The 21,988-nt window shown below is 42.3% G+C and overlaps 1 protein-coding gene and 1 long non-coding RNA gene across 3 annotated transcripts; one reads left to right on the top strand and one right to left on the bottom strand.

Moving 5' to 3' along the window:
- Window positions 1-1,848: 1,848 nt before the first annotated feature.
- Window positions 1,849-3,522, bottom strand: LOC110703701 (protein FAR1-RELATED SEQUENCE 6-like). The gene is made up of 3 exons (XM_021881492.1): window positions 2,960-3,522; window positions 2,787-2,861; window positions 1,849-2,638 (listed from the first exon to the last, which is right to left on the bottom strand). Exons 1-3 carry the CDS (start codon window positions 3,520-3,522, stop codon window positions 1,849-1,851), a joined length of 1,428 nt encoding a protein of 475 aa, XP_021737184.1.
- Window positions 3,523-12,715: 9,193 nt separating this feature from the next.
- On the top strand, window positions 12,716-18,076 carry LOC110703661. Of its 2 annotated transcripts, XR_002507731.1 has the most exons (5): window positions 12,716-13,664; window positions 14,403-14,533; window positions 15,768-15,862; window positions 16,684-16,880; window positions 17,898-18,076. It is a non-coding gene; the product is annotated as an uncharacterized LOC110703661 (long non-coding RNA). The 2 variants fall into 2 exon arrangements; XR_002507732.1 differs by lacking the exon at window positions 15,768-15,862 and having other exon boundaries at window positions 12,720-13,664.
- Window positions 18,077-21,988: the final 3,912 nt, after the last annotated feature.

A 21,988-nucleotide genomic window follows, 5' to 3' on the forward strand; every position in this document is an offset into this window, starting at 1 on the left:
GTGTTAGTGTTATGCGATGGTCAATGCTAGTAGTGTTGTTCTGTTTAGTTTGGTATTATATGCTTCTACTATGTTAACATGGTCCTTTTGGACGAGTACGTAGGTGTTTGAAGAACTAGTGTAAGTTTTAGCTTTATTATTATTAACAATAGTTGTTGTACGGAAATATTAAGGTGTTGTTTTCTGTATCGGTTTGTATGGCGTTGTAGCCTAAAGTCTAGCTTTTGAAACAATCTAATTAGTAGTAAGTATTGGACCATGTGGTTTTCTTATTATTATTGGTTGAGGTGTAAGTTGTATTGTAATGAATGACTTAAATTAATCGTTGAATAGGTGTAAGCAAATTAAAATTAATGGAGAAAAAGCACATAAAGTGCGTATTATTAGTAATCTTGTTGTTTTCACTCCCAAGTGAATTTAATTAATCTTTTTTATTTTAATGCAATTAATGTAAGTAGAATTTTTTTTTTTTTTACAAGTAACGGACCTTTAGTCCATATAAAATGGACCAGCAAGGAAGTCCATTAAAACAAGGGTACTTTAAGTAGACTTTTCCTAGTTTAAGGCATGTCATTAAGTTCAAAACTAAAATTGTCATTAATGTAATACCTATACTAAATAATGAACATGTAGATGTACAGAAAAGTGTTCAAGTATCAAGTTTTTTGGGCCATAGAAATAAAAGATTTGTAGAATTATCAAGAGATGAACACAGTATCTGGCAATGAAGAATTTACAACTAAAGGCAGTGTGATCGTTCAATTGGATCATAATGTAGATGATTAAGGCGTTCTGTCATAACAATTATCAAGAGATGAACACAACATTTGCCCATTTATAAACAGTCAAATAGCGAATATTAACTTTGGTGTATGTTTTTTTTTATTTATTTTATTTTAGTGTTTTTTTTTAAAAGGTTTTGACAGCTACCTCTCTTAACAATAGTTGCTTCTGTATGATAGGGCCAACAAATCATCTTACTTCTGTGATTGTGGCCCAAACAACCATCTGGGCTTAATTTTATTTTACAAAGACATATAACCGGCCTCTTTGGGCCTTGACCCAATGAAAATTGGGATAAAATGGAATCCAATAGCCTATTTTGCGCTTTGGAATTGATTGTCTTGCTACAAATTTGTTTGCTTGAACATAATACGCTGCAAGCAACATTGTTACAACTTAGCTAATATGAAATAGAAGTACTGGTAGATAAACAAAGCCGGGAATAGAAATTATAGATACGGTTACATCAACGACGCATGAGATACGAGTCACCCAACACACCTAGAAAAGTAAAAGACACAATGCCAACCTAGAAATACAAGAGCAAGAACACTTATGACATAAAACAAACGACATTTGAAAATTCAAACACACAACAGCAACGTAGAAGATGACTGAACCATCTCATCCTAAACACATTCCAAATTTTAGAACGACTCAGAGTTGTCGTTGGACCAGAACAATGTGTTCTGACTTAGGAAGTCATCATCACACATGCCATCCGTAAAGTGTTGTTGCTCAATATTTTCCATATCGTCAGCATCAATTTGTGTCACGTTCGGATTCCGAGTCACCTGTGAAATAAAATGTAAGACTCTCTACAAAATATGAACGTGTCCTACGCATGGCAAACACAAAAAATAGTGGGGAAGTATACTTACTGGAAGTTTAGAGGTACCTCCAGTTGAAGTATTTTAAGGGTTTTGCTTCTTGGAGTTTCGTTTCTGAGGGTTTTTGTACCCATTTTCAGCTTTGGACTTGTTCCTGCTCCCTTTGGGCCTCCCACGGGGTTTCTTCTTTATCACTGGGTCCATTGGAATTGTAAACTCTCCATGAGCTGCACCACTAGAGTACAATGGGTCTAGTGGAAGGGGGGGCATTTGACATGTTCACATCTGCTGTGTATGATTCTGCACCGGCTTCCTCAAGGCTCTTGCGCTTCCTCCCTCCCACTTCCTGACGCATGTTATTAATTTTATCCAGAACTAAGTTTACGATGTTATCACTTATAGTGACAGCCTCGTCGCAAAGGGATTCAAAGGCAACCATCAAACGGTTGTACCTGTGCACCTCGATGGTCTCAGATGGGTCATGATAGGCAACCTTTACACGGGTGTGTTTCCGAGCAATGTCCTTTCGCCAACGTCTAACAATGTACTTGTCTGGAATGTCAGCTACATGGTTTTGATCGAGTACCCGTATCATGTGCCTGCACATTATGCCATCCGTTTGGAATTTGCGACAATCACAGATAACATCTTTAGTGAGAGTGTTGAATGTTGCAGAGTAGAACCTCCGCTGATCTGTAAGCAACCCTTCGCTTGATCCTTTAGGGACAACCCAAACTCGATCCTCCAAAATATACTGAATAATAGTCTCCTCAGTAAACCTCTCTTCCACACAAATACAATACATCATTCGAGCACATTCCTTTTGAAGTTCTTGAAACTTAGCGTCAGTGTATAGTTTCTGAAATATTTTCTCAACCGCAAACCCACTAACCAATCTTCTCAAATACTTAGAGCAATTAGCATCTGAATATGCCTCATCTCTTGCTCGTTTCTGAAGCGCCTTCGAGTACTTAAGAGGAAACTTGAATAGCTTTGTGTTGCGGTTCACAAATCCATCAAAGAAGCTATGAATGCTCTATACTCGTTGTGTGGTCTTCATTCCCGCCCAGAAAAATTCCTTCATGAAGGCCGGAACCCACATGTGTCGTTCCTTAAACAGGCCACACAACCATTCATTTTTTTTCAAGTTTGTACTCTTCGATGAAGGAAAACCATCGACTTTCAAACTCCATGATAGTGAAACTCTCATACACAATTCTTTTTAACACACTTTTAAAGTCCTTGTACCTGTTATTCATGTGAAGTCCAATTAGTGTCATTGAAAATAATATGAATTGTATTGAATTGTAACATAATTTTACTCTAACCAATGTTAACACACGTACCTTTTACAACTCCCTAATATCTCCGGGATCTTCCGCATAATATGCCAAATGCACCATCGATGTCGCGTATTGGGCATGACCTCCTCAAGTGGCTTTCGCATTGCAGCAGCTTGGTCTGTCAATATTGCAAGCGATGCACGATTATTCATACTGCACAACCATTGCTTAAAAATCCACTGAAAAGTGTCACAATCTTCCCGTGACACAAGTGCACATCCCAAGAGTATGGACTGTCCGTGGTGGTTAACTCCTACAAAATTTGTAAATGGGAGCTCATATTCATTAGTTAGGTAGGTAGCATCAAAACACACCACATCTCCAAACTCCTCATATGCAACTCGACTACGACCATCAACCGAAAACACATCTTGCAACCATCCTTCATCATCAACGCGTTCAGCATGATAAAAATTGTTGCTTGTAGCATGCATGTGCTGGAAGTACGACATCATCGCAGCTGAATCCCCACCAATCATCTTTAAACGCCTAGCTTTGTACACTTCATGTTGTAAGTCTTTCACAGTAAATGGCATGTTCTCCAAATCTTTGCGCTCCAAGGCCATACATCCATGAATCTATGACACAGGGACTCCCTCTTCAAAAAATTCGAACAACCTCCTCTTAGCCCGGGATGTCCAATGCTTCATTCGGTACTCCTTAACCAGCCTAGATTGACTGGGGAGCGGCGTGTGGGTTACATGTGTCAGAACCACTTTCCTGACCACCAATTCCTTATCACGAGTGACACTAGCATACAGCATGGCAGTGCATTCACATTTCTTGGACTTCCTTTTCCCACGATTTAACTCATCCTCACATACTTTTCCTCCAACAACTCCACCCGAAGCAGATACACCCATCTCCTTCGCCCTTTTTTTTGCTTCTCTAATGGCCCTCATATCCGGTCTTCCCTAATACTCACACCTCCAAGTTATTGCAGTCCAAAATCGTACCTCCCCCTTCGAAAACACCCCTTGGACTCTACTAACACCAAACCCTTGTTTTTCAGCATAGTCTTTGTAATACTCTTCCACATCTTGCCACTCTCTAAAAATCATTCCCACCTTTGGCACCTCTTCATCACTCACAACATTTATGTTATTACTACCCACCACGGTTTCCACGGAGTCGTTTGTCTGCATTGGGGATACAAACAGTTCTCCATTCTCATTTGGGACGCCAGTTCCACACCCTTCCTCACATATAATTTCATCCAACCCTTGGGATTGGACGCAGATACTACCTCCACAATAGACCCCACTACCCTCGTCGTGCATACCTATGACACAGCCACGATTAATAATAGGTGTTTCATTATCTGTCGCCATGCAACAGAGTTGATAGCAACCCGATCAATCCTGAATTATAACAAAATGGTATTGTTAGATAGAACGGTTGTTTCACCTAAACATAACTCGCATACGAAAAAATTCTACTAAAATACACGACTAGGGTTTACTAAGCTAAACAACTATATAAATTCTGTCCTCTAAGCACAATAATTCGTTCTCGTTAACCATGACATAATGAGAACAAAAATACTTCATTACACGAATATATAAAGCCGATAATATAGGAGTTGTTTCGGGGTTTTCTGATGTCCTGCGGGAGAGTTACAATTCCGAGACTGGAACCGGACGCCTGTACCTGCAAAACAACGGAGACTCCTGGTGGTGGGAGCTCCGCCTCCAACGGTCAAGTTAGTACTTGATTAAGGAGTAATTAATGCGGAAATTAAAGTGATTGGGTCTCTCTAGGTGAGAGTGTTTAATGTGAGTTTTTAGCGTAATCAGCATGTAATTCATGTAATCCCCCTTAATGAGGATTAAGGGAGGTATTTATAACATTGGGAAACGTGCCAATCCTAGGTTTAGGTTAACCTAGGGCTGATTGGGCTTCCCTCGGAAGTTGGGCCTAGGTGGCCGGTTATCCCAGGTGTCATGGGAAGGACACGTGTCGTGTCGTAATTGGTCCAAGGTGGACGGATCATTGCTTGACACGTGGCAGGCTCCTATTGGCCCATGTGACGGACACATGGCGGAACCTGATTGGTCCACTTGTCAGATGGTGATTGGTGGGAGCAAAATCCTCTAATCATTTGCCCCTCACAGGTGGCACGTGACTGGTCACGTGTTACCTGTGACAGGTGTCGCACTGTAACAGGTGACGGCCCGCTACAGGTGTCACTCGGCGAAGGGCCGAGAGATTCTCCCGCCCAAATTATGGATTCTGGAAGTGACCCTTCGCCTTCTCATTTCGCCTATATAAGGGAGTGTTGACTTCAGTCATTTTCACACGAGAACTTTTTGAGAGAACATTCGGACCCCTGAACTTGCTCTGACATTTTGGACCCTTTCTGCCTACCGCCTGTTCTGACAAGCCGACTGCAAAGGATTTTCAGAACTTCATCAACCGTCACTCGTTCAGGTAACTGTCGGTTCTCTTACTCTTAATTTTCTTTTTATTCTTTTTTGAAATGGCACCACGGAAGCACACGACACGACCTAGGTTAGTGATCAGCCGGTCACCGGGGATGGCTGAATCTAGGACTAGGAGTGTCGCCTGCCCTTTTCCGGACCCATCTTTGCCCTTTATACAAAGTCCGACTGTATCTGTGTCTATGCAGAGCATGATGGCCAGAACAAAAAAGACTGCTAGGATGTCAAATTCAGACGGCTCCTCCCACAGGGTGCCGATTAGTGAAACATCTGACCAGGCGCCAGATGTGGAAGTGAAACAAAGCGGCTTGAAAGCCGGCAGTTCTGAGGGAGGAGTCAAGGTGACCCCTTCCCTTTTTACAGTTGACAATTCTTCATTCTCTCCTGCTCCTTTTAAAGGAGAGGAGGCGGGCCCCTCCGGGAAAGGGGAGGAGTCGTCCTCTTCAGACTCGTCAGAGGACGATTCCGAGTCTAGCTCTTCTGGCCATGCTTCTCTGGGCACAGAAGAGAAAAACAGTCGCCTGCAAGAGGCGAGGCTTTCTCACGCAGTTGAGAAGGGGGACGATTGGGCGGAGCCATCCGCCTCTTACCGAGAGCAAAATACCCCCTACTACTGCACGGTACCTCGGGGCCGGATCACAGCCATGCAAGAGAAAGTGGAGAGCTTTATCGCAAACCACACAATGGGCCCCGGCTTTTTAGTGTTTATGCCGGATCCAGAAGACACAGTCGTCTGGCCGGCTGGTACCAGTTATGATAGCGCCTGCTTTGGCCGCTACGAGGCGGCCATCAAGGCTGGGCTGCGCTTCCCATTACATCCGGCTGTTCAGCGGATCTTGGATGGGTATGAGTTGGGGCTATGGCAGTTAGCCCCGAACTCCTGGGTCAACCTACTCGGCTATGTGGCCGGGTGCGAACTGCACGGGGTGGAGCCGAGCTTCGAGGCTTTCGCCCACATGAACTACCTCAGCCGGACCCCTACAATCCCGTCTAGGTCAAGGGTGCCGACAATGATTAGGGGATTTTGCTATCATAACAATCCCGTCTAGGTCAAGGATGTTATCTCTCGGATGTCAAGCTCTGTTATGGCCACTGGGTCGAGTGGTGGAAAAATAGACCTTGACAATGTCAAGGTGAGTGCGCATGTTCAAGAAGCAGGCGGCAAGAAGAGAAAGGCATCCTAGACAGAAGCTCAACCTGGATGGATCCAATCAGGACTCTGACAAACGGTACCCTGCCGGATGATCATATTTCTTTTGAAAGATGTAAATAGTCAAGGGCTACTTAATAAAAGTTTGCGTACTTAATATTCAATTTTGTACTAAGAGGGGCACGCCTACTAACAAACAGTCGGCTACTCTCCATGTTTAATTTTATTCTTACTAAAGAGGGGCAGGCCGCCTATACATTTACAGTCGGCTACTCTCCATTGAGTATTTTACTCTCTTCAGAGGAGCATGCCGTCTGTACCTTTACAGTCGGCTACTCTCCATTGAGTATTTCACTCTATCTTCAGAGGGGCATGCCGTCTGTACCTTTACAGTCGGCTACTCTCCATTGAGTATTTTACTCTATCTTCAGAGGGGCATGCCGTCTGTACCTTTACAGTCGGCTACTCTCCATTGAGTATTTTACTCTCTTCAGAGGGGCATGCCGTCTGTACCTTTACAGTCGGCTACTCTCCATTGAGTATTTCACTCTATCTTCAGAGGGGCATGCCGTCTGTACCTTTACAGTCGGCTACTCTCCATTGAGTATTTTACTCTATCTTCAGAGGGGCATGCCGCTTGTACCTTTACAGTCGGCTACTCTCTATCGAGTATTTTACTCACCATAAGGGCATGCCGTCTGGACATATAGTCGGCTACTCTCCATAGAAGAGGGCCGACTGGTTCCAAAGACACAGCCACCCCCCTTATACTTAGCTAAAAAAGATTAGGCCCTGGCCGACCCTGTGCCTAAACAGGCGGCTACCCTCCTCTTACTTAGCACCTACGTTCACCAAGAACTAACCAAGGCCACAGGCCGAATGATCAGACCAGGCGCCAAGCCACCTGATCCAATCTTCAAACTAATACGACCTGTCCCAACATCATAGCAGGCGTCCGGCGGCATCCCTCCGGATGAATTTCGTCGCAGAGAGAAGCTCCCTTTTGGGTGGAACATTGCTCTATAAACTAATTACACGGCACCTATACGACTGTCCCCAAGGGCAACCACATAGCCGTTTTTGAGACAAGGATAACTCTATCACTAACCAAACCAGTGGTAGCAGTTGACATCTGAGTCAGATGACCGCCTGTATTACTTGGGATAAATGCAGGGAGTACCTCTTGAGTTAATAGCCAACAAACATTGGCGAATCAAGGGGTCTAGACGGCCTCCGCCGCCTGGTACCTCTACTTCTCAAGCAAGAGTGACGGCGACTGAGTAACACCAACGTTAACTCATAGTCACTCCCTCAAACTTGGTATGGAACCTAAAAGGTTTGAGTAGACCGCCTGTTTTTAGCAAACAGGGGCTCTCAACCACTACTCCTGCTAGGTTAACAACCTCTTGAGTTAATAACCAACAACTATTGGCGAATCAAAAGGTTCAGTCGGCCTCCGCCGCCTGGTGCCTTTACTACTCAAGCAAGAGTGACGGCGACTGAGTAACACCAAAGTTAACTCATAGTCACTCTCTCAAACTTAGTTTGGAGCCTAAAAGGTATGAGTCGTCCGCCTGTTTTTAGCAAACAGGGGCTCTCAACCACTACTCCTGCTAGGTTAACAACCTATGAGTTAAAAGCCAACAAACATTGGCGAATAAAGGGGAACAACCGGTACCCACCGCTTGATACCTCTACTACTCAGTTACTTGGCGACTAGGTAACAATCATGTTTACTTGGTCAAACCACTTTCCTACTTGGTTAATTTTACAAATGACAGGACCGCCTGCCTAAAGGGGATCCAGTCTTTAAAATGGTTCGAATACCGATTGGATAAATGGCCGACTGATCGTCTAGCCTGGAAACAGACAACCAGTCGTCCAGGGGCATAGGCGGAGTGACTAACTATTCGTACATGTCTGCAACTATCGGCCATGTAAAACAGTCGGTATAGTGTACAATTGGATATCAGAATATTCAATACTTGAACAAATTTGAAGCAAAACAAAAAATTCATTAAAAAGAAGCCGGTCATCAAAGACCGGCAAAATTTTCAGAGCCCCGGCCCCCTGGCCAGGTAAATACAAAACAAACGACACGCAGGCCGTGGAAAGAACACATAAAGCTTAGGAAGGGGGCAGATCTTCAATATTAGTAGCTGCCGCCTGGTCAGCACTCTTCTTGCTGGACTCGGCTTCAGCTGCATCCTTTTTTGATGCATTACCCCCAAGCGGCACAAGCGCCACTACCGGCTCCTCCTCCTCCAACGCTTCCTCCAACGCCTCTTCCTCAGCAGCCGCCAGGATCTCTTGATTATATGTATCAGAACACTGGCGGTACGTTTTTTCCCATGAGGCAAAGTCGGCATTGGGGAAGAGGCGGCCCCAAGTCATGCGCTGGATTTGAGCAGAGTCTTCCATCATCTCCCGGACCAGCTCTTTCTTTTCTTGCTCGGCCTTTTCCGAGAGCTCCTGGGTAAGACTCTTCTCCTGGGTCACCAGGCGTTCCTTTACGTTGGCCAAGGATTTCTCCAAGGCTTCGTATGAGTACATTTTTAGGCAAGAGGTCTCAGCTCGGCCTTGAGATTGTTGATGGTCGCCTTCAGCTCGCTATTCCTCTTCTGGGCCGCCTCTAACTGAGCCCGGATAGCGGCGGTAGCCTGCGCCTGATAATAAAGAATATCAATGGTCATAACTTCATTTTGGGCAATTTGAAACATTGCCTTATCACAGTTATAGGCGGCCATAGCTTTTGCAGCTTTTACCTCTTTGTTCTTCCGGTCAAGCGGCTTGCGAAGGCCGTTCACTCGGAGCAGGGCCTAAGTAAAAAGGGGAACATGCGTCAGTTTCCAAACAAAAAGAAAACAGGAGTCCTGGAATTCAAATACTCAAAAATATGCTAAGTATACCTCAGCAAGGACCCCTGCAATCTCGTCTAGGTCAAGGGTGCCGACACCCCTGACCGCCTCCCTTTCAGCTGGAGGAACGGCCTTGATCATAGACTTGGCCACCTCGACCAAGTCAGGCTCCTGAGGGCCGGCTGCATCAAGCATAAACAAACGGATTAGACCTAGTAAAAAAGGGAGCAAGTCTAAAATTTACAAGGACAACTTCATACTTCTAGGCGGCCTAGCTGGAGTTTTAGAAGAAGTGGCCGGCTATTTCTCAGCCGCCGCATGTTTCCTGGCAGAACCAGGAGAGCTCGCATCATTCGTCCTCCGGGCCTTGGGGTCCGGCTATTGGGAAGAAGAAGCTCTTGGAGCGCCCGTCTAAAAAAGAAGAAAAAAGTCAGTATATGCATAAAAACAACTCCAAAAAGAGGGTGAAAGGTTTGAAGCCCACCAAGGGTGCCCCCTTGTTGGGGGAGTCGGTTGAAGCTTGTTGCATGATGGAGGCCCGCAACATGGCCGCCGCAGTCTTGGAGGCGGTAATCTTGCTCATAGCGTCCGCTGCAAAAACATAGCAAAGTTAATAAGTCATAACAAGAAATGCATGGAACAGAGTATTCGACAGGCCGACTACCTCTTGAGCACCGACTGCTGAGGCCACAGGCGGCCAAAAAGTACTCGTCGTAGAGCCATTTGAAGCTCGGGACGCAGTGCAGGGGTACTTGCTCTCGTACCCCTGAAGTAGAGTTCACCTTCGACTCTACTTTGAAGAGTCCTTTATCTAGGATCTCTTTCTTAGACTTATGGGAAACAGGCGGCATGCTGCGGCCGCCTGCAAGAAGGGGCGGATTCCTGTTCCACCTGTTGAAGCGCTTGTTCAGCTCTGTGTCTGAACTCTCAATGATGAGGAAGGTGCTCCGCCAATCCTTCCATTTGTTTGCTTTACCTCTCGTCATGAGGTAGCCCCTGTGGCTCGTCAATTGATACCAGCCGGTACCGCCTGCCTTAGGGGTCCGGCTGAGGTAGTTCATGTGGGCGAAAGCCTCGAAGCTCGGCTCCACCCCGTGCAGTTCGCACCCGGCCACATAGCCGAGTACGTTGACCCAGGAGTTCGGGGCTAACTGCCATAGCCCCAACTCATACCCATCCAAGATCCGCTGAACAGCCGGATGTAATGGGAAGCGCAGCCCAGCCTTGATGGCCGCCTCGTAGCAGCCAAAGCAGGCGCTATCATAACTGGTACCAGCCGGCCAGACGACTGTGTCTTCTGGATCCGGCATAAACACTAAAAAGCCGGGGCCCATTGTGTGGTTTGCGATAAAGCTCTCCACTTTCTCTTGCATGGCTGTGATCCGGCCCCGAGGTACCGTGCAGTAGTAGGGGGTATTTTGCTCTCGGTAAGAGGCGGATGGCTCCGCCCAATCGTCCCCCTTCTCAACTGCGTGAGAAAGCCTCGCCTCTTGCAGGCGACTGTTTTTCTCTTCTGTGCCCAGAGAAGCATGGCCAGAAGAGCTAGACTCGGAATCGTCCTCTGACGAGTCTGAAGAGGACGACTCCTCCCCTTTCCCGGAGGGGCCCGCCTCCTCTCCTTTAAAAGGAGCAGGAGAGAATGAAGAATTGTCAACTGTAAAAAGGGAAGGGGTCACCTTGACTCCTCCCTCAGAACTGCCGGCTTTCAAGCCGCTTTGTTTCACTTCCACATCTGGCGCCTGGTCAGATGTTTCACTAATCGGCACCCTGTGGGAGGAGCCGTCTGAATTTGACATCCTAGCAGTCTTTTTTGTTCTGGCCATCATGCTCTGCATAGACACAGATACAGTCGGACTTTGTATAAAGGGCAAAGATGGGTCCGGAAAAGGGCAGGCGGCACTCCTAGTCCTAGATTCAGCCGTCCCCGGTGACCGGCTGATCACTAACCTAGGTCGTGTCGTGTGCTTCGGTGGTGCCATTTCAAAAAAGAATAAAAAGAAAATTAAGAGTAAGAGAACCGACAGTTACCTGAACGAGTGACGGTTGATGAAGTTCTGAAAATCCTTTGCAGTCGTCTTGTCAGAACAGCCGGTAGGCAGAAAGGGTCCAAAATGTGAGAGCAAGTTCAGGGGTCCGAATGTTCTCTCAAAAAGTTCTCGTGTGAAAATGACTGAAGTCAACACTCCCTTATATAGGCGAAATGAGAAGGCGAAGGGTCACTTCCAGAATCCATAATTTGGGCGGGAGAATCTCTCGGCCCTTCGCCGAGTGACACCTGTAGCGGGCCGTCACCTGTTACAGTGCGACACCTGTCACAGGTAACACGTGACCAGTCACGTGCCACCTGTGAGGGGCAAATGATTAGGGGATTTTGCTCCCACCAATCACCATCTGACAAGTGGACCAATCAGGTTCCGCCATGTGTCCGTCACATGGGCCAATAGGAGCCTGCCACGTGTCAAGCAATGATCCGTCCACCTTGGACCAATTACGACACGACACGTGTCCTTCCCATGACACCTGGGATAACCGGCCACCTAGGCCCAACTTCCGAGGGAAGCCCAATCAGCCCTAGGTTAACCTAAACCTAGGATTGGCACGTTTCCCAATGTTATAAATACCTCCCTTAATCCTCATTAAGGGGGATTACATGAATTACATGCTGATTACGCAAAAAACTCACATTAAACACTCTCACCTAGAGAGACCCAATCACTTTAATTTCCGCATTAATTACTCCTTAATCAAGTACTAACTTGACCGTTGGAGGCGGAGCTCCTACCACCAGGAGTCTCCGTTGTTTTGCAGGTACAGGCGTCCGGTTCCAGTCTCGGAATTGTAACTCTCCCGCAGGACATCAGAAAACCCCGAAACAGGAGTCACTCATCACTATAACATTATCAAATTTAATTATAAACGACGAGGGTTCATGTCACAACTGTAGCTAGCTAAATATAAACTTATTCAATAGGGAAGATGACAGAAAACTATTAACTATGTAAGGAAACGAATTCGTAAACTCAATATATAAATGACAAAGGTATCGTGAATATGAAGATCAATGCGCACCTGAATTCCTAAATCGTTGTGCTCCTTATACCTCGAAGTTTTTCGCTGAACACACCAACAATTGTGCTTCTGTCTCCTTTTTTAAAAAGCAAATAATGCAACTGTATGGCGGCAATATCATAAATAATCGACTCCCAACTGTAAACAACGTTACGGCCTTTTCAAATTCGGGAGTAATGGGGTTACCTAACGGAACCTACCCCTTATTATCCCACAAGGGTGATTCACCACTTCCTTATTACACTTGCGCATCCAGCTTGCAACCATGTCACCTTACACTGTTCTACTTATTTACGGATACGCCATTAGATAAACGTCAGGCGTTATTCAATTTGATTAACTGGGACAGCCTCATATAAAATTTGGATAAAGATTATGAGGCACAAAAATAAAATCTGAATACATTCCACTTCATACAAAACAAGGATTCTAAAAAAGAGTAGTTTTATTCAATTCAAACTCTTTAAAACATACTTAAAAACTAATCAAACTTTCCCTTTTTTTAATCTCTCTAAATTGAGAGCTTATCTCTCTAGAAATCTAGAGCCTTATCCCCAACCGCTTCCACCGTCTTCCACCATCTTCCACCTTCATCAACTCCTTCAATCTTCTTTAACTCAAGTTCAATCATCAATCCAGTAATAAAAAATAAATAAAAAAAAAATAAAAAAAAAATAGGGAAAGGGGTTATTGCAGAACAAAACAGAGGAGTACTTCAAGTTCAATCTTCTTAGTTCAATAGTTTGATTTTTTTTTTTTTTTTTTTTTTTTTTTTTTTTTTTTTTTTTTTTTTGCTTGATAACCACTTTTTCCCTTCAATTTCCTTGTTCTTTGCGGTTAACTAGTAAATATTCCACTATTTTGTTGTTCCCCTGTGTCGATTAAGATGACGGTAACTCAACCCTTTGCTCACACTCACACATGCCGAAGTGGCTCATCCTCAAGCCTTAATCCCTATTTTCTTAATCATCTGGTACTGGGTAAGTTTATAGATTACAGGAATTTCTCAGAGACTCGAATCCAAAAGTGGGTTTCGAACCAGTGGATTAAATTTGGGATAATTACAGTTCAGAAGTTAGACAATATTTTTCTTTTCCTTTGTGAGGATATTCGTGATAAAGATGCTATGCTACAACAGGGCTCGGCTGCGTATCAAGCGGCTCTCTTGATCTTTACATCTTGGACGCCGGGTAAGTCAATCAGAGATATTAAATTTGACGAGGTTCATCTCGATGAGGTACCTCTAAACTTATGCGAGAATATTATCGTTAATCCAATGCTTGCTCTGGCTGGGAAAATTTTGTGTGTCGATGAACCCCTTCCAGGATCAATTAGATGCTTGGTTAGAGTAAAAGTCCATATTCATGTTTTGGAACCGTTGTTATCAGGATTTTACTTGGACCTTGGACAATCTGACTTTAAATGGATTAATTTCAAATATGAGAATGTGTTTATTTTGTGCTCTAAGTGTAATATAGTTGGCCATAAGCAGAATACTTGTCCTATGAATCTTTATAAATCTGCTCCTTTTTCTGTTGATAAGAATGGGCCGTTTAAGTCTGCTACTTTGCTTCCTCATAATCTCTCAAATATGAATATTGGCTTAAAGAGAACAGAAAAATTTAGAACTACCGCAGTGAATCTCATGAGATTTTTCAAAAACTTTGATCGACCCCTACCCCAGAAAAACTTTGAAGCCGTACATTAAGCTCTTCTCTGAAATGGCTTTTGGGCCTTTTGTTCTCCATTGAATCAGCTTCTCGGGTACTTTTTTTTTTTTCTTATAAATCATCACCGACTATCGATTTTACAATCTAGGGTTTGCCTCTTGGCTTTTGTTTTATATTCATATTTTTGATTTTAGGTAATTGATTTATAAAAAAGGATTTGTAATTGATTTGTAATCATCATCGACTATCGTATTCTAGGGTTTATGGAGGTGATGGTGGTGGTGACGGTGGTCGCGGTATCCATTACGGTGCTTTGATTTCTAGGATTTTGGATTATAGCTGAGAAGAGATTTAAGACTACCACTCCTCTCCTCACTACCACATGCACGGTATTCTTTCCCTCTTCTCTCTTTAAGCTAAAAATTAATGAAGTGTTTGTCAATGTTCAAGTAAGATTTCAGCCTGATTTTGCAATTCCGATCCCTTGGAATTTGATTTTGCAAAGCTTTGGAAATAGTTTGATATTGTACTGTGTTATTGGTTTTAGCTCTTAAATTAGTTATTGCTACACCTCTATACTTGTACGTATTACTGTTTTCTCTATTCTGTAAATTCAAAATGATCTGGTAATCTTTTTTGCTTTACAGTTGTAGTATCAGATCTTGTGCTGCCATTTAACTGTCTCTAATTAAACTAATTTGGTATGAGAGGGTATATCCTAAGCCCTCTCTCGAAGTTGCTTACATAGTTATATAGTGTATCTTAAGTCCTGTCTGCCAAATTGAGATGTCTATAGTGGTATGAGTGGGTGCAGGAGGTGTGTGTAATAGTCTCTACAGGGTGAGTGAAGGGGTTTGTCAATCTGTGCTTGGTGAAGATAGTGGGTCTTGTAGGTCATTTGATGGTATAGAGTGGCAGTGGTTAAACTTGGCGTCCGGTGGCCTAAATATGGTGGTTATGCTCTGTGGGGTATTGTAGGGGATGTGAGTAGATGTTGATGTAATCAGGTGGCTTTGGCGATGAGTTGGATGGTTCTGGAGGGTGTCAAGGATTGCTAGTGGTTTGGTGTCAGTATTGATAACTTAGCTTTGGAGGCAATTTATGCTTTTATAATTTATATATCATAAAAGCTTATCAACTCTTCAAACTTAGGTCCTAGTTTTTGTGTTTTTTCTTCTGAAAGCATTCCAATTTTCCAAATGATTAAACTTGCCAAAAATTAATCTTAGTTGTAATGGATGGAATTTGGATTGGTTGAAATCCCTTTTATTGGTTTGTGTAAGCATAATGTTTGCACCTAGTTGCCCTTCTATAACTCAAAGGGTTGTGCATAAAAAGTTATGAGGTATAGCTGTTTGATATAATTCTTAGTACATGTAGAGCATAATTACCATTGTCAATTATTAACACAAATGTTATGTTTTATTCTCTTGAAACTATAATCGTGTAATGATTTTATAATTGATATCAATGATATGGAATATGTCCATAAGCTTTTAATAATTGGATTTTGTGTGCCATTTCTCTGCTATCTTTTAGTTTCAGATTTCATAACTAGACAGTTTTATATTTTGTATTTAGTACATACGAAGTATTTAATTCAGTTTTTATGCTTATTGATAGGGACTGCATTGTGGAGGTGGTTGAAACATTAGCCACAACACATAATATTCAAACTATTGCATAGGATGCTGCAATTAGGTGGAAGGAGATTTCTGGTTTTTGTGATCTTCTCTTTCTTGGATTTTGTATATATATATATATATATATATATATATATATATATATATATATATATATATATATATATATATATATATATATATTAGTGTACTCTATTTCCCCACGCTTTGAGATTCATTTTTTGGCTAAATGCAAAAAACACAAAGAAATAAAGAAATATAAAGAGGAAACGGGTGTGGTTAGAAGAAGATACCAGGGAAGTCAATGACCTTGCCTTGTACTTCATATGTGATTATGTGAATAAATGGCTAAGTGAGTTTTCTTTTTCTTTTTTTTGTTGCCCTTTCTGTACTTCAGAATCACTAAATACTGATCTAGTTATGAGTATCTTGTCCAAGCTAACTTATTATTTGTTGAATACCTTGGTGTGTGTTGATCTAGGGTCTAGGGCCTTATACTGCAGTAGTAAAGGGGGATAATGAAGTAAATCTTGCATATTTACCTTTTTGTTGTTACTTTCTTTCTCTTAGTGAAGTTGATAACCTGTTATATTTGTATAATAGCTCTATTAAATAATTTTTGCGGTGGCTTTGTCGGCTTACATTTACTTATCTACTAGCTCATAGGAGTATAATTCCTCCCTTAAATTTCTCCTACTCATTGATTCATCTCTTTAGCATCGTTCTCGTGGTGTATGATACATGTAGCAAAGGCAGGGACATTAGAAAATTCTCTACCTAGCAATTCTTAGCCTTGTTTCTACTTTCTTCTATGCTAGTGTCTATTCTATCGATTGTGACAATTTCTACATACCATGAATATAAATTTTGGAAATTTGATAAGGTGTAAATTGCAGGCTGTGATGAAGCTGAGCTCGGGGAAGAAGAGTTTGCTAAAAAAATGCACAACCAACATGATCTACAAGCACAGGTAGAGTTTAATTAACACTTTCAATGGCTGTGAGTAATTGTTGCTGAGTGTCACATGAAAATAGAGATGTTAAAGTATATGGGTAAATTTCACACGGATGACCAATCGGCTATTCTTGAGAAGGTATAATTTCTCTCTTCAGCTTGGTTCTGGCTAATCTGTTGTTTACTATGGCTGCGATTTTCTCTAAAAGCATAAATGTAAAAAGTGTCACATGAACAAAGCTGTTACGGTTTTTTGACTCCTTGCAAGGTTGCATGCTGAATTTGTGTATTGCTTAAATGAGGTTGCAGTTCTTGACTGCTCTTACCTCTTAGTGAGTTAGTTCTGGTGTTTAATTCTTGACTTCTCTTACCTCTTATTCCGTCTTGGTACCTCGGTTAGTTCAGGTGGTGCCTTTATTATGTGTAGTGAGATAATTGATGTAAATGAATGAAAGTATTGTTTGCATGCAACTTTTTCTACATCTATATTGTTATCTCCTTATGTGTGTCCTTGTGCTGTGCTAATGGAGAGTCACTAGACTCGTTTTCATGGACGGTTAGCTGGGTTGTCCCTGTTACTGTTTTTGGTCATAATCAGGCGCAATATAAAAAAAAATTTAAGCAATGTACGGGGGCATTAATTTTCTACACCGTATTGATTTTTTTTTTTTTTTTTTTTGATGGGAGAAGAATGATAAGGAAATTCTTGGTATAAATTTTGGCATCTTTACAGACTTACAGTTTTTAGCTTCTCTTAGGTGCACACTTCTAACAATTTTCCTACTGTGCCCCTTCCAGAAATAATGGTGGCAACTTAATTAGTTCACCTACAGTGCATGAATCGGTGCTTTTGATTCCAGAATACCTTTGACTACTACTTAGTTCTATTTCTTGTTGGTTATTTAGCTAGTACTTTGTTATATTCCGGGGTGCTATTTTGTTTTTCAGACTTGGAATGCTTATCTTTTGGTAATTAATGTGGCTACTGCCACTATAAATTAATAATATTTTCCTTTTTGTGTAAAAAAAAAAAAATTCTTTGCTGCCATCTTTTAAACAACCATAATCTGAGCTATGTTGATTGTGGGCTTGGTCTATTATAATTTATAATTTAGTTTAATTATATTGCTTTTATTTTTTTCAATTTTACGTGTAGGTGCATGGGGAGTGAAATGGAGCGGAAGTATAGTGACTAGCCATCTAACAAATGGTGCATATATGTTGGCGACTCTTATTCAAGTTCCGTCTTTGTGAAGATTTGGATATTTCGGCTTAAAAATATATGTTGACAATTTGTATTTTGGACGATCAAATTAATTATCTAACTTTTATTTATTATTAGTAGGGTATGTCATACCAAAAATAGGCAAGTAATATTTTGTAATGTATGTATTTTGCATTATAATTATTATATATAAATGATACTTTAATTTGTTTATGTTAGTATATTTAGATTTGTACCGACTAATTAATATTATATTACCATTTCATCCCAACAAAAAAAAAAAAAAAAACCCAATGATCAATCCGTTGCAGTAGATACGTACTCCTATCATTGTATTAATTAGCTTCATCCGTTGCAATAGGTTCAATTTCATCATAATTATTAGTCAGTACTCTATTGCCACGGATAAGTTATGCCGTTGCAATAGGTATTGGTCTATTGCCACGGATCAGTGGAGCCGTGGCATTAGGTGTCATATGCTGTTGCATTAGACCTACTGCAACGCCAGCAGATGCCACGGTACATGGACGTTGCATTAGGCCTAATGCCACGGATTTTGACGCCTAATGCAACGAATTTGGGGGTTGCAATAGATAAAAAATGTAGTAGTGTCGTCAGTTTCATTGCGAAAGGGGCCTAAAAGCACTTCACCATTAGAGAGGATGAAGTCAGTTTGTCCTAAGAAGAGATCGCCCTTGGGTTCTACTGAGAATTTAATGCTCTGCTCTGAGGAGAATGGAGCGGAGGCTGCTGCTGCTAGGTGTTTCTCATGTCTCTCTGTTAAGAAACGTAAAGGAATTGGTAACTTTTCTCCAACTCAGATGTCCCTTTCTGACTCTTTCTCTGAGGGCTTGGTGGCCGCCCGTTTAAGGCCACCAGACGACAGATGAAGCTTGTGGCTTGGAACTGTAGGGGTTTGGGTCAGGCGGACTCCCTTAAAGTTCCTTACATTGCGTCCTTAGTCCGCTCTTATGCTGTTGATATTGTATTTCTAGCTGAAACCATGGTGTCTGTACATTCTGTAATGCATAAGTTATCTTCCTTGTCATGTTCAGGTTTAGTGGGTGTTGATTCGATGGGTCTTAGTGGTGGGCTATGTGTGTTTTGGTTTGCCCCAGTTGTGGTTGAACCTCTTTTAGTTTCTCCGCATGTAATATTGTGTCGAGTTGTGGAGAATTTGGTAATTAAACATGTCCTTTGTCTGTATGGAGCGCCTTAGGTTTCTGATCGTATGACTGTGTGGTCGGAAATATCTAATATTTTAGCTTCTTATCCGAATGTTGTGATAGTTGGAGATTTTAACCAGGTTGAATATTTATCAAATAAGGCCGGAGGTAATCTGGATATTCCTGGCCGCCATGATTTTATACAATGGAAATTAGACAATGGGTTTTTTTTATTTTCCATTTTCTAGACCGTCTTTTACCTGGACTAATGGGAGAACAGTTATGGACCCCACTTTTGAGAGGTTAGATAAAGCATTAGCTACTTCCCATTGGCTTCAGGATTGGCCGGCTACCTCAGTTCATCACGAGCCCATTTTGTTTTCAGATCACGCGGCTATTATTTTGTGTGACTCTTTGCCTTCTGGTAGTTATAAACGGCCTTACAGAATTGAAAACTGGAGCCTACACTCTGAGGATGTTGCTACTATGGTTCAGTCTATTTTTGCCGAACATATCCCGGGGTCTCATATGTTTTCATTATAAAAAAGGTTATGTGTTCTTCGTCACCGTCTGCTTGCTTGGTGTGTTTCTCATAAAAAGGCATGGGGCATTGATTGGAAAGCTCTGGTTGCAGATGTTGCTAATGCTTCTTTTAATCTTGATTCTCGGAGTAGTCGTTGTTTGTTTAACACTTTTAGGAGGGAGAAGATTGAAGAGGCTCAAGCAGCTTATCTATTTTGGAGACAACGAGCAAAAGTGAAGTGGGATGCATTTGGAGATGAGCATACTCGGTTTCTTTTCTCTGCAGTTCAGGCTCAACGTCGGAAAAACACTATTCGTGGTCTTAAGGACAACGACTGATCTTGGGTTTCAAATGCGGGAGACATTCGTTCTGTGGTTATGGATTTTTACAAGTCACTGTATAGTAGGAATTCAGATCGGCCTTCAGTTACTCAGTTCCCTTAGGATTCCCTTCACCTCCCTTCTTTGTCTGACGGACATCGTCAATCCTTACTAGCTCCCTTTTCGGCTGAGGATATTAGGCAGGTGATGTTTAGTATTGCTGATGGTAAGTCTCCAGGTCCTGATGGTTTTACTTCAGCCTTTTTCAAGACCTACTGGACTGAGGTGGGTGATCATGTTGTGAATGCTGTTCAGTTCTTTTTTGCTCATGGCTATTTACTTAAGGACTGGAATCGGACTTTCTTAGTTTTGCTCCCTGAAGTAGATCACCCTGAACTTGTTTTCAATTTAGACCGATAGGTCTCTGTAATGTCATTTATAAATGCATAGCAAAGTGTCTTGCTCGTCGACTGCGTTGGATTCTACCAGACATAGTTTCGGAGTTTCAGAATGCCTTTGTGCCTGGTAGGTTGATGTCTGATAACCGCCTGATGGTGCATGAGATCCTTTCATTTATGAATGCTTCCAAAGCTAGGAAACGTTTTTACGCGGCCTTGAAGCTAGACATGAACAAAGCTTATGACAGAGTTGAGTGGGACTTTCTAAGTCAAGTACTTCAGGTTTTTGGGTTTCCTCCCTATTGGGTTCATCTGATTATGCACCGGTCTCTTACTAGGTGCTAGTTAATGGTTCTCCTACAGAGGCTTTTCGTCCTCAGCGTGGTTTGCGTCAGGGAGACCCTTTATCTCCCTACCTGTTTGTTTTGTGCATGGAGGTTCTTTCAGCAATGCTTCGTAAGGCAGAATCCGAAGGCCCTTTTCAGGCTGTTAAAATAGCGAGGAGGGCTCCAGCTATTTCACATTTGTTCTTTGCTGATGACTCCTTACTATTTTTCCAGGTTTCTCCTCCTGCGTGTGAACATGTAATGAATGTACTTTCTGCATTCTGTGATATTTCAGGTCAAATGCTTAATTTGCAGAAGTCGTTTGTCAAGTTTATTCCTAATACTCCAGAGGCCTATCGAGCTTATCTTTCTGGTTGTATGAAAATGCGGTCTGAATCTAGATTAGGTTCATATTTGGGGCTACCTGTTGATTTGGGCCGTAGTAAATGCTCTGAGTTTGGGTTCCTCTTGGACAAGGTGGCCAAACGCTTACAAGCCTTTGCAGCTCTTCAACTTTCACCGGCGGCGAAGCTTGTTATTATCAACTCAGTGCTCGTTGCCTCCTTTAATCATATTTTGTCTGTTTTTAAATTTCCTGATTCTATATGTTCTAGGATGGATAATTTGTTAGCCAGGTTTTGGTGGAAGTCCTCTTCTTCTAATCGAGGATTAGCTCTTCGTTCTTCGTCATTGCTCCATCTTCCGAAGGGTTTAGGAGGATTGGGAATTCGCAGTATTTCCCCTTTTAACTCTTCCCTGTTGGCTAAGCAGAGTTGGCGGATTATTCAGTGCCCTCAGTTGTTGGTTTCCCGGCTTCTGTTTGCGAAATATCCGGCTCTTCGTTTCATTGATTCGATCTCGGTTTCTCGTCCCTCTTGGGGTTGTAGGAGTCTTATGTCGGGATTTTCCATGTTGTCGAAGGGTCTGTTTTGGAAGGTTGGTTCAGGTTCTCGTGTTCGTATTTTGGAGGATTCTTGGGTTCCGGGGGACCGGTTCCTTTTAAGGATCTTCCTCCTGAGTCGGTTCAACCGACTCTTATGTCTTTTTTACTTGACCTGCGTTCTTGCGCGTGGAATGCTACTATCATTCATGGTTTGTTTGAATCTAGTTCTGCTGCTGGAATTCTTTCTTTGGATCGGCCACTACAGTTGATGGACTATTTTGTTTACTGGAAGTTCACTAGGGATGGTGTTTTCTCAACAAAATCTGCTTATGCACTTCTTTGTGAGCCTAGGGTCTTGTCTAGTAGTCAATCTCAAATTTCTCCAGCATGGTGGAGGAAGTTTTGG

The sequence above is a fragment of the Chenopodium quinoa genome, unplaced genomic scaffold (assembly GCF_001683475.1).
Source record: "Chenopodium quinoa cultivar QQ74 unplaced genomic scaffold, ASM168347v1, whole genome shotgun sequence".
NCBI classification, from domain to species: Eukaryota; Viridiplantae; Streptophyta; class Magnoliopsida; order Caryophyllales; family Amaranthaceae; genus Chenopodium; species Chenopodium quinoa.

Coding starts and splice junctions, on each gene's coding strand:
- LOC110703701 (XM_021881492.1), bottom strand. CDS start 3,522: ATGGCCTTGGAGCGCAAAGATTTGGAGAACATGCCATTTACTGTGAAA. Junction 2,862..2,959: donor ATATTAGGGAGTTGTAAAAG/GTACGTGTGTTA, acceptor CATGAATAACAG/GTACAAGGACTTTAAAAGTG. Junction 2,639..2,786: donor ATGGAGTTTGAAAGTCGATG/GTTTTCCTTCAT, acceptor GAGCATTCATAG/CTTCTTTGATGGATTTGTGA.